At 42.6% G+C, this 12,394-nt stretch overlaps 1 protein-coding gene across 2 annotated transcripts in view; it reads right to left on the reverse strand.

Annotated features, from left to right (window-relative positions):
* Positions 1-489: 489 nt before the first annotated feature.
* The window catches only part of OTUD4 (OTU deubiquitinase 4), a 39,566-nt gene continuing 27,661 nt past the window's right edge, over positions 490-12,394 (reverse strand). For both annotated transcript variants that reach the window (XM_043902522.1, XM_043902524.1), the window contains exons 14-21: positions 10,564-10,726; positions 8,537-8,660; positions 8,184-8,239; positions 7,395-7,475; positions 6,396-6,534; positions 5,584-5,844; positions 4,532-4,572; positions 490-3,162 (exon numbers count right to left, since the gene is read on the reverse strand). In XM_043902522.1, the coding sequence (XP_043758457.1) occupies positions 1,951-3,162; positions 4,532-4,572; positions 5,584-5,844; positions 6,396-6,534; positions 7,395-7,475; positions 8,184-8,239; positions 8,537-8,660; positions 10,564-10,726 (2,077 nt within the window). In that variant the 3' untranslated portion in view covers positions 490-1,950. The remainder of the gene's footprint in view (positions 3,163-4,531; positions 4,573-5,583; positions 5,845-6,395; positions 6,535-7,394; positions 7,476-8,183; positions 8,240-8,536; positions 8,661-10,563; positions 10,727-12,394) is intronic.

Raw genomic sequence — 12,394 nt, forward strand, 5'->3', positions numbered from 1 at the left:
ATGAGCTGAAAGTGGAGGACCCTCTCATCTTCTCATTCCATAACAAATGTTGATGGTGACCAAGAAAAAAAATTCTTAAGCAGTACCTTCCAGAGTTTTCTGGCTTAGAAGGTGACAACAGAAATTCCTTTCAACAGGTTCTCTCAAGAATCTTTTTCTTTTCCACACAACAATCCCAGTCTACAAATTTCTACCAAGCACCATCACAATAAAATGTTATCTTTCAAAGTGCTCTCTAAAATCCTATGTTACAAAATATCTACACACGAATCACTACTCAAATCAGCAGTTACACAGACATCAGGTAATTAAAACAAAGAGGTAAATAACCATTATTACAGTACAGCGGAGATTGACTGAGCCGAGCTGGCATCCAAACATTCCCGTAGGTTAGCAGAGAACCCAGAAAACTCATCTGCTTCAGCTTGTCAAATTCAAGTGAATTGTATCTGCTTTTAAAGTAATTTGCTTTTTAAAAAAAAAAAATAATAAAGTAATTTGCTTTTAAAAAAAAAACAAAACTACTTTTGGCTAGGTGTACTACACATGGCATGCAAAGAGAAATTAACTACATTATTTGCATAGCACTCAAACTTCCTGATCAAAGGAGAACATAAAAAAGGGTAGAATTTCACATTGATATGTACAAATAAGAAATACAAGCTACAGCAATTTTTTTACACAGTAACATAGATGAATGAATACTGTGTTAATTCAGAGACTCGAATCTCCCAATGGGAGCAGAGTGCACCATGCAGAGGGAACTTCTAAATGAATACTGCAGAGACAGGAAGGAAGTGGGATCAAGGACATATTACCAAGGGGCAACAAGCTACACGATGCAAAGCAAATCCACAGTCTAGCAGCATCCTCTAGAAAAAGAACTCAAAGTCACAATCATCCTTTTTTGTACAATAGTTCCAGCCGAGACAAATTGAACATGCAAGTGTCAAGTGGTACGCATAAACTGATGGTGCAAAAGAGAAAAACGAAACACAGTAACTCTATAGAAACCTGTCAGGCTAAAAATTTTTTTAACATTTCTTCTCACAAAATATTTAAATCTGTCAGTGCATTAGTGTTAAAGTGGCATTAAAAAACTTCTGCAGTTTTAACAGATGCAGATTATTTTCAAAATGCATAGCATCTACATTTCTTTCGAGTAGGCACCATGATATTTACACCAGTGCTAAGAATTCTTGGTGGGAACAGCCATTTCATTAGATTTCCTATGATTTCTTAAACATCTATTCTTGTATGCAATCTCAAGTTCAACAAATACTCACCAAAATTCAAAAATATACCCTATGAATATTAAAAGAACTATATACAACATTTCTAAGACACAGGTTAATAGGCTGCCTTATGTGTAATATTAAAGAGAAGACATCATTCAAGTTTGACAGATATTGAGATGAAAGGCCTTTGGGTTGGAAGCGTTTCAAAAGACAACAGTGTTTTAGGCTAAGACCTGTTTGAGCCCAGTTTATGACTAAGGCATTGCATAATAAAATATACGTTTCTATTTGGTGCGATGTTATGTTTTGGAATCTATAGTGTGTCGAATGGTGTATTTTGTCACTTTAGTAAACACTACAAAGCACACGTTTCCAACATCTGAAATTAAACTTATATAAGGAAAAACAAAAATCAAACACTAAATCTATAATGGTTCATATTAAGCTGTTTATAAAAAATACTTTTACTTTTTATAGGGGCAGTCACCTGATAAATAGACAGGTTTTGAACACAGAAAAATGGCAACACCAGGAATTCACCTGCCCCCTGAACACATATCCAAAATCTCCTGTCCAGAATGAGAGTGAAGGTAAGGGGGGAGGGGAGGAGAGCGTTCCAATTTGGGTTTTTATTGGTTTTTTTTGTTTTTTTAAAGCCTTCAGACATTCCACCTAAGCAATGGCTTCCACTCTAAAGTACGGCAGCAACACATCAGGTGTGCTGTCCCCGATGGCCGTCCCCCATCCCCGACCTCCTCCTGTCCCCCCGGTAGGGCCGGCCGCGGACGTTCCGGTGGTACTGGTAGCCCTCGTCACGGCTCCTGCTCGGCTGCCCCTTCCAGGACTCCTCGCCTCGGGCGTGCGGGTACCCTCCGCGGCCCGAATAGCCCCAGTCGCTCTTGTACTTCCTCCCCCCGAAAGTCTGGTTATAGAACTGCTTGGATCGCCCGCTCCTCAGAATGTGCGACACCTCGTTTTCGTCCTCTGAGCTCTCTTCTTTTGGTCTCTGCACCCTGCTATCCACAGAGTTGGCCCCGCTGACCGCATCAGCAGCAGTCTTCGGCTCTTTCCCTTTTTCTGGTTTTTCTTTCAGACTTGGAATGGTCCTTTTGGGCTCCAGGCCCGCGGGCGCAGCTTCCCTCTCTCTGTTTAGAAGCTGAGCGGGGCCATGCGCCTCGCCCTCAGCGACAGGAGGCCCGGGAGCCGAGCCCGGCTCCGCCTTCGGTGTCTGCGAGGAGCGCTCGGCGCGGCCGGCAGGCTTGCTGGCGCCGGCTTCAGCGGGAGCATGGGGGTCCTCGCGCCCGGCCTCGGGAAACTCCTCTGCTGCTGGTACGGAAGCACACTCTTTAGAGAGATCGAGGTTTTCCAGGGGCAGATCCAATTCTCCTTTCTCATCAGAGGGCAGAACGATATTCTGCCTCATGACTGGATTCTCGATGAATCCCTGAAAAGGGTAGCCATACCAAACGTGAGGAAAGAAAGGCGGTGCGATGGGGACCGGGCCCAAGAACGGGTTCGGGCCAAAGGACGGCTGCGGGAACATGTTCTTGCCACTCAGCGACTCCTCATAGTCGGCGTGAAGGAGCTGCCCTGTGTTCTCCGATTGTAGGTCCGCCTGGTAGGACAACTGTCCGTGACTGTCAGACACCTGAGACGGAGGGATGACCAGGGGTGAGGAAAACGCGGGCGGGCCCATCTCTGCCTGTGGCATCTGGCCGTTCACGCTGCCCTCGGGCTCCATGGGGAAGTGTGCATCTGGACACGTACAATCACTCTCGTTCTGAGCAGAAGGAGCTTCTTGGAACCACGGGTTCTGAGGATACATAGGGACAGGGACCTTTGGGTACATCCTGCAGGCTGCCAGGTAGGCCTGATGCAGAGGGTACAGGTAAGAGTGTGGGGCCCACATAGGACAACTATATGCCTAGAAGAGACAAAAAAACACAAAAAACAGTAAGGTAAACTACATTGGGGGGTTGCGGGGGAAGAAGTTTGAGCGGGCTCAAGCGAAGTTTCTTGCGTCTGAAAAGACCATAAACTGCAGCCCAAAGACAAGACCCCTCTAACACACAACATGGAGAGGAATCATAAAATTAAGTCACTGCCAAGACTCCATTCCTTGTTCCTAGCCTGAAACCAACTCACAGCCCTGTTACAGAGGCTTGACAGGAGACAGTAATGAGCCTCCCTACAGACCATTGTGATCAATATTCCATCCTGTAGATCTAAATGCACAGAAGGAATCTGGGGTGACAGAGATCTCAAAAACCACCAGCAGCAATCAAGCCTCTAACTTCCAACATCTCAATCGCTGGCTGTTTGGAATGACCTCTGCTCATGTTCTGGCTCTACCACTAACTCAGTATACGACCCCGTTAGCCCACTAGCTACCTAGACTAGACAGGTTCTGTCATTAAAAATGCTGGCACAGAAGTAGGTGATCCCCAACATTTGGACACCATGGTTACAGAAGCCCCCAGAGCAATCCAATTGCAAGGATTAAATTTAGACCTCTAGTCAGGTAAGGCTAAATAATGAAATGAAATACTCCAAATTGTTGCCCCGCAAAAGGTTCAGCCTAAACAACAAAACAAAGAAAAATTTACCAGATTACTGGCTAATTAATCAGTTGTACAACCAACATTAACTAGAGAAATATAAACTAGGCAATGAATTAGTAGATGGAGAAATTAAATCAAGCCTGTTTTTATGAACTGGTCTGTAGGCCATGGTAACACTTGGTGTTTTAACAGAGCAGAACCCACAGAAACGAATCCGGACAGGAGACAACGCAACACTGACAAGAACAGAGCTCTCCAGCTCTTTCTAAGACAAGCCATCTCCAGGCTGACCACCTCCCGCAGGAAGCTCTGCTCTGCCAGGGAGCCCTGCCTTCCAAGGCTGGCCTCCTCTCAGCCTTTCAACAACGGAGGCAGGGAGAAGATCACCGCCCCGTTCCATGACCGGAAACAGGCAGTTTCCGACACACTCCGGAACTCGCCCAGGGCCCACAGTACAGACCTTTCACCCGACTCAAGGAGCACTTTACCAGGCTGTTCCCCTAAATAAAGTCACAGGGTTAAATCACTGTCAATTAACAGGAAAAGCAGGCAAATGGTGGAGCCTCAATCACCACCAAAAACAAACTGTAAGGCACTGAAAATGCTAGTTCTTAAAATAAGATTAGCCTTAGGTTACTGACCAATAGGTTAGAATTAGTAATTTAAAACAGTATTAAAAAAAAAAAAACAGTATTAACTTAAAATAACTTTAAAATGATAAAATGTAAATACCTTTACACCAAGATTGAAGAAGAATCGAAGAATGTTCTTATCTGAAAATAAGTAACATCAACACTAAAATTATACATTCACAAAAAGCTTTTTCTCATTACCCTCAAATGATACACAGTTCTAAGGACAATTTGGCCTACTTGAACTGTTTTCTCTAGCCTGTAATACAAAACATGGATTAAAAATTATAACATAACCAAAACCAGGTTCCATTACTGTAGGGTGATTCCGGGTTCAACACACTTTTTCTACTCTAACATCCAACTCCCAAAATGGCTTAAACTGAGATTTTTATGACTAAAAGCAAATCTGTACGAAGAAAACCCACATGTTCACTGCATTTTTTTTTTCAACTTCTCTGTGGGGTTTAAAACATTATAAAATGAAAAATTGGGGGGATAAGAGTAAAAATCAACATAAAACTCAGGAATGAGATTAGCAGGACAATACTAGCTCAGGTATTCATTTAACATTAGCCAGTTACCCACAGACTCAAACATCAAACCGCTAATAAAATTATCTACAAATATCCAGGTAAAGAGCAGTCACTGCATTACTCTTTCAGTTTTACAGATAGGAAAGTTCACAAACATAAACTAAAATCTCTTCAGGACAAATTTAAAAGGAGCTCCTTTAAAATATATATACATATATGTATATACACGACAGCTATCACGTGTTATACTCATTTCTTTATAATCTTTTCACGGACATGAAAAGAGTAGTTCCAAACACCAAACCACTGGTATGAAAAACTCAGCAATGTTTAGTTGTGTGGTTAGTAACACTAGTAAAGCTTAATTCAAAATGGATTCAGGCTTTTTGCAGACATGACGGGGGATGCTACAGCTACTAAATGTATAAAAACATATCCCATCATAGAGAAGCTGAAACAAGAATGAGAGACGGACAGACAGCCGCACCTCTGTTGTCCTCCCCAAGCAAGTCCTCCAACTTACTCGGCAACCTGACCTCTGCCCTCTACTTACAATTCTCACTCAACTCCCAGCAGGACCTGATAAAATTAACCTGAACTTGGAGGAGGAGCTCACCTTTAGGCAGGTCCTCCCCCGTGTGACACAGTGAGTAAGGTGGTGCAATGGCTCGATCTCCCTTTTCGTTACAAGGAAACCCAGGATACAGTGGGTCCTGGTAAAGGCTCAGTGTCTGAGGCAAAGGCATCAAGGGCTGGTTCACGGCCTGTATTGACACAGGAACTGGAGAGGGTGTCAAATGAGCTTGGGACACAGCAGAATCAGGTCCGGTAGTCAGAGTCTGTGTCACTGACAAGACAGGAATTTGGGCAGGGACACCTACAAAAGAAAGGGAAAGGAATCAGAAGCTCTGAAGAGGTAAAGATAATTCTCCTCCACAAATAAAAGGTAACATTAGGCTAAACAGTAAGGAATGCTATACATTACACAGCTGGGAAAACAGCGTGCGCTTAAGCAATCTAAAGTACTTATGTCAACCACGCACCCTCCTGGCCATGCAGGAGGAAACAAGGCCAAAAAACAGGCTCTAAGCCAGTGACAGCTCTTACAGACGCACGTAAGACACAGAGCCCGCGTCTCATGGGGCCGTAAAGAGCTGAGGGGGTTGCAGGGGACTGAAAACTGCACTGCCAGAGCCGGGCAACCAGAGCTCACACATCTTGCTCCCGAGACTGTGAGGGCGGATCTCAAATGAGCACCACGTGAACCTGGCCCTCCACCATGGGAAGCAGAGCAGTACAGAGGATCACAGAAGCTCTGAAGCTCCATGCACCTGACCCCGCTCTGAGGTCAAGCTCATACTCAAGAATGTCAAGACTTGGAGGACTTCTGCTGGTTGGTTCAATGAACTTTAAAAAATTTTATCTAACCTGTTGGTCCAAACGTTGTAGGTTCGCTCGGCCAGGCGGGCACAGTGGCTGGTAAGGAAGGCACCGCGGGAGTTAGATGTACCTCTGGAGAAACTAGAAGGGGAGCTGGATTTGACAGAGACACATGTTCTGCTGGCTTCTTCAAGAAGAAGGGGTGCAAAAAAGACAAGAGTTCATTGTGCTTAACACTAATTCAACCACCGAATGCATCATGAGTTACCTGCCTCTTACACAACTGCAGTTTCTACATAAATGGTCTGTCTTCTGGTCTTCGAAATGAAAGAAGAAACACAAGAGCTAAAAATCCCATACTAACAAATTCGATCCAGTGATTGCCCACCAAAAGTCACAGAAGTCACCAGTGGGGTTAGAAACAAACTATAAAGCAATTTGAACCATATGCTTTAAGGCAAAGAACCAAAGTCACTGAAATCACCCTGAAATTCACAAGTCTAGAACAGCTCCTCACACAAAGAGCTAACATAAAATCATACACTTTCTACCTGACATGAAGGATGTTAACTAAAAGACAAAGGATAAGAACTTTCTCTACTCCTGTATTAGACCAAGAAGCAAAACAATCTGCTAGAACTCAGGTTCTTTCATCATTACATCTGGAAGCTGGCAGTACTGCTCTTTAGACATACATCCTTTCTAATCTCTTCAATCATTACATTCCTTCTCTTCTATGAAACAATTGATAAGCATGCAGAGTTGTTCTGAAAGAAAACAAATTTCCTTTCAAAAATCTTATTTTCAAGTCAACTCATCACAAAGGCAACATAAAGTACCAGATAAAAACTTATTCAACTTCAATTCAGAAGAATGGTTTCTATGTCCAGAAAACATTCCATTGAGACCATTCCAGATTAACCAAGAACAGAATTAGAGAAAAATTGTAATTGCATTCCAAATTATGATCTATTAATAAATTCTCCCATTTCCTATTATTTTCTGTTTTTAAGTAGCATTCAATGTCAAATGCGACAATGTACTTACTTGCTCTGTAGGAGGTGGGCACTCTAATTTCTTTGATTTTGATGGTGATGAAATTCTTACACACTTATCATTGCTAATATTCTTTGGAAGCAAAAAGAAAAGGGGGGGGTCATTTTCTATTTCAAAGACCCACATTCTGGGATAACCGTGCTACTTTTATAGCTCACCTATCTGTATCTGACTGAATCCTCTAACAACTGAGTATTTTTTTCAATTATATCTGGCCTTTAACAGGTAGGTAATTTTGCCTGCATGTCTTAATCACATCAAACTATAGGGCAGTTTTTACTAGGGGCATGGTTCCAAAACAGCATTTTTCCCTTAAAAATCTCAATCTGTAACACTATGGAGTAATGGAAAGTAAAGGTCACCATAGCAGTTGAAGTACTGCACCCTAGAAGAAATGGTTATAATTTGTGAGTGCATCAATTTTCCTCAATTGTAACTTTCTCCCAATTTTCTTCTGCTTTTCTATTTCCATAACACTTTGTTACAGCTTCCCTGATGGCTCAGTAGTAGAGAATCTGCTTGTTGATATGGGTTCAACCCCTGGGTTTGGAAGATCCCCCAGAGAAGGAAACGGGAACCCACTCCAGTATTCTTGCCTGGAAAATCCCATGGACAGAGGAGCCTGGCAGGCTACAGTCCGTGGGGTCACAAAAGAGCTGGACACAACTTAGTGACTAAACACCACTTGTTATAAAATGCTGAAGTCATCTCCATCTTTTTCTGCACTACCACAGTGTTAAGGAAAAAGAAAAAGACGCGATTAGTATTCAAAACATTTACCTCCAATGTGCCTGGCTCAGGTTTTTTATCCAAGGGAGTATGTCCATGGACAGAGTCTATAACAGATCAAGATAAAAAAGCCAGCATCAGCCACTAGTCAGGTGTGAAGACAGAACAACAAAACATGAAGACAGAAAGCTGGAAGTACCATGTTAACCCTGCTCAGTCAGTGAGTAACAGTTTTCACAATTACACACCACGCTTTATTTAGCTTGAGTCAAGGCTTCTCTGCAACAGTGAAATGTGACAGTACATTGCTCAATCATTAAAAAGTAAGAGTTCTTCTCCCCATGGCTGACTTTAGGCCAGAAACAGATCTCTAGCATCTGCTTTCAAATGATTAAATAACATACCTTTATCTTTCCGTTCTTCAGTGTCCATTCTCCGCCTGCTTCCTTTTCGATCGCTTCCATGGGATGATTTTCTCTGGATGCCTGGGTTGCTACTCTGAGAAGCTGACTGGCTGACTGATGAACTCTTAAACAAAACCCAACACTTGGTGTTAAAAAATTTACTCACAAGTATATGAACAGAAGTCTTTTAATTAATCTTACTGTTCACACATCTGACTAAAAATCTCAAAATTCATCACCTTGTATCTGTAAACTTCCCAGCCTACAAAAAAAAATACAACCTAGGGTTCACATTAAATACTCTACAGTAACTGGCTTATTAATAAGCCAAAGGATGAGGCAATCAGACACTTAGCCTAGTAGTTAAGACTTCTTCATATGCCAACATTTCAAGAAGCCACTGTGACCGAACCTCTACTATGCAACTTACATTTCCATTCTTTGCACAGAGAATAGCACCCTTCATACCAACCTTCAAAAGCAGCCTCTGCAGAGCCACAGTCCTCTGGGGAAGTGGGAAGGTGGCCCCAAGGACAAGGGGCAGATACAGTCACTAGGACTCTTCCCACTAAAATACCACTGACTGTCAGCAAAGCCCCCCCAAGTTCTGCATGAGCTCCAGCTTCTAACTGGTGAAGCACGGGGACTGGAGTAAGTCTGGCTTTTCAGCTAAATGACCACTGAAGGCCTCTGCTCTCCTAGGATCTGTGAGGAAACGCTGCACACAGCTGAGAAGAGATCTCAGCCCTCAGTGGCAGGCCTTTTCTAGAAGACAAACCTGAGTCACTATCAAGTCCAAGACAGGCTCAAAAGCCTGTTTAAACACAATGAGTATGAAAACCTCATTTTAACAATCAAAACATTTCACTGTCTATTCCCACATTACAGTAGTAGTTTCTCACCATTCAATAACTGAAAAAAAGATAAAAAACTGTGAGTAGAAGCTTAAAAGATCAGTAGTTTTTTATTATCTAAATATTATGGAAAAATAACATATCACAGAGATAAACTACACTCAGAATAGAGACTATGCCTAATTCACACATGAATTTGGGCATGTCTTCCAACAATTCCTGAACTCCAATCCCTGGGCCAGCCTGAACTATACTACTCCAGGTGAGCTGGTCTCAGCTCAGCCTCTCCACCTCTTAAGAATTCCACAGAGGCCAGAAAACAATGTGTGGAGCTTTAATGTTTTATATTGATATACATACACATATACACATACATATATGTATTATAAGGTAGCTTCTGTAACATTGCATCCTGCCTATTCACTCCACTGTTAAGAAAGTGTTCCGACCACCGCTCACGCCTCACAGGTGCTCACAGCTGCGTCACAAGCCATTTAGTGCCACTCACCGCAGGCTCAGGGAGCCCAGTGACCGCACTCGAGCGGCTACCCTGTCCCTGTGTGCCAATGACCCTCCTCACACAGCATTTACTGCTTCCCCGTCTGCCTCCCTCAAAAGAATTAAGACACTCAAAGGCAGAGAACGTTTGTCTCGTCCCATCAAGGCACACCCGTCACTGCTCAGCATCTGACACAGGGCAAGGGCAAAGCCCAGCCTGCACCCACCGCCGTCTCCAGCAGTGACTGCTCTGAACCACAGCTCCCGCTTGTATGTACCAGGTTTCTCTTAATAGGTCCTGGGTATGTTTGACAAGGAACACTGAAAAGAATGTCCCAATTTCACAGAAGTATCTTTTAACTAAATTGTACACCTCCACTGCTTAGGGTAAGTCACTGGCTCTGGCTAGCAAAAACAAGCTTCAGTTCAAAACAAAATACTCAACTTGAAGTTAGATAAACAATCAGCTCGCCTCAACTCTGCCACCAACTAGAAATATCTTTAGACCTCATTTGCCTCATGAACATGAAAAGGAGGGGCAGCTGCGTCATCCCCAAGGTAACCTTCGGTGTAAAAATGATTCGTCTGCCACTAGAATCAATGGTTGAGTACAAAAACCATATAAAGGGGAGACTTCTGAAGGGTAACTTTTCCAATTCCTTTTTATATACATACAGAAAGGGCTGGGAAAGCCTGTTCATCTCTGTTCTGAATCTCATAGAGCAAACGAGACTCTTCTATAGCTTGCTTCTCTCTGCGCTCTTCTGGAGAGAGGCCGAAATAGTTAGGTTCTCGGGTCGTGGCATCAAAATCCTCAGCTCTTTCACGATCAGGTTTTCTGTCAAATAAGACATTCTTGGATGAAAAAAAGACAATGTACTGCGTACCTAAACTAATCTAAAATAACACTTTCAGCAATACAAGTATTTGCTATCTTAGCTACACTGTGACATTATAGAACTTTTAGCTGCCCGATTAACAAACGTTTAGCAAGAGGAAGCACCTGAATTATTGGGATTTCAGAGTCAAGACGACAAATTTACAATACAGGAAAAGAAAAATATAACTCACTTCCAAATGATACACATTATCACAGATTTTTCTTCTCATTGGAGCACAAATATAAGCATTCTATCTTTTCTTTATGCCATATTCCAATATTTTCATAAGACTTCTCTTTCAAAGGAAAGGGAAAGTTACTAGTTTAGGCCTCAAAAGCATTCTCATTGTCTATTCTAAGTAAAGGACAATGTTAGAAGAAACACCAGGACTACCTGCCTGCTTTTTAACAACACTATCAAGGGAACAAGAAAGCTGGGGGGGCGGAGGGTGGGGAAATGCACAAGGTGAGATACTAACTGTACTGCTGTCATCTCAACATAATTTTGGTCAAAGGAGGAGACAACAAAATTCATGAATAGAGTCAAGTAGCCCATAACATAACCCTAACATTTTATGTAACTATTACAGGCAATATGAGTACTATTTCTTCCATACCTAACAGTTTTACAACAGTGGGAAATGAAAATCCAAAGCCTGCAAGAAAAATATGTGAAGAGACACCATCTCCCTAAAAAGAGCGGGAAGGACACAACTGATATCATCTGATTCTTTTCCCTCTGAAAGAAAGAATGGCCGTTTCATGTCCTCAGTCCCACTTAAAACCACATCCTAACTCCAACGGGGTGGATGTCAACCCCGGAGTCTTAGGGGAAAGAAGACCCTCCATCTTAGACCGGTCCTTCTCAAACCCCTGTGGTGAAAGACTCTGAAGATAGCTCAGCAGCAGCCACGAGTCTCTGCACAATCAACACTTGCTAACCACTCATCACCTGAAGGCGCCAGCCTACCCCGCCCACCAGCCACAGAGCACCAAACCCTTCCTGTCTGGGCTGAGCTGGAGGGGAGCGTCCAGCCCAGCAGGTCGGTCGCTCTCCGCATCTGCGAACTGAAGGACACCGGGCAATCCCGCTGGTTCTTGTTATTCTCCGTTATTTTCTCAGAAGGAAGAGACAATGTCCATGAGAAAGAGATTTCAGAAGAGTGAGAGGTCACAAGGTCTCACGCCCAACACCACTGATCTTTTATTCTATAACGAGAATCCCAAATTAATGTGCTAAATATTAGAAATAAAGCCAAGATGAATTCTATGAACATTAAATCAATTGAGTCTTTAGCTAAAAAATTCTAAATTTTGACTATAATTTTTTAAAGTCTTACTTTATTCAATCATCTGCAGTCTCTAAATTTAATACATTAGCAGAATTTATTCTCACACCTACATCCCTGAAGCCTTACTCACTGCAAATACAAGTGGGTTCCTACGTCATCAATCACAATGTCAAAAATTCTCTGAAATTTCTTATCTATGCACTATCCACTGCCTTCTGCCATCAAGTGTTTTTATATACCAAGTAATATATGCCTAACACAAACAAGAAAACAACATCTATATGATCATTCAAATTCCTGTCAGACTGGAAAAACCACTAGAAGACACACTGGA

The sequence above is a fragment of the Cervus elaphus genome, chromosome 5 (assembly GCF_910594005.1).
Source record: "Cervus elaphus chromosome 5, mCerEla1.1, whole genome shotgun sequence".
NCBI classification, from domain to species: Eukaryota; Metazoa; Chordata; class Mammalia; order Artiodactyla; family Cervidae; genus Cervus; species Cervus elaphus.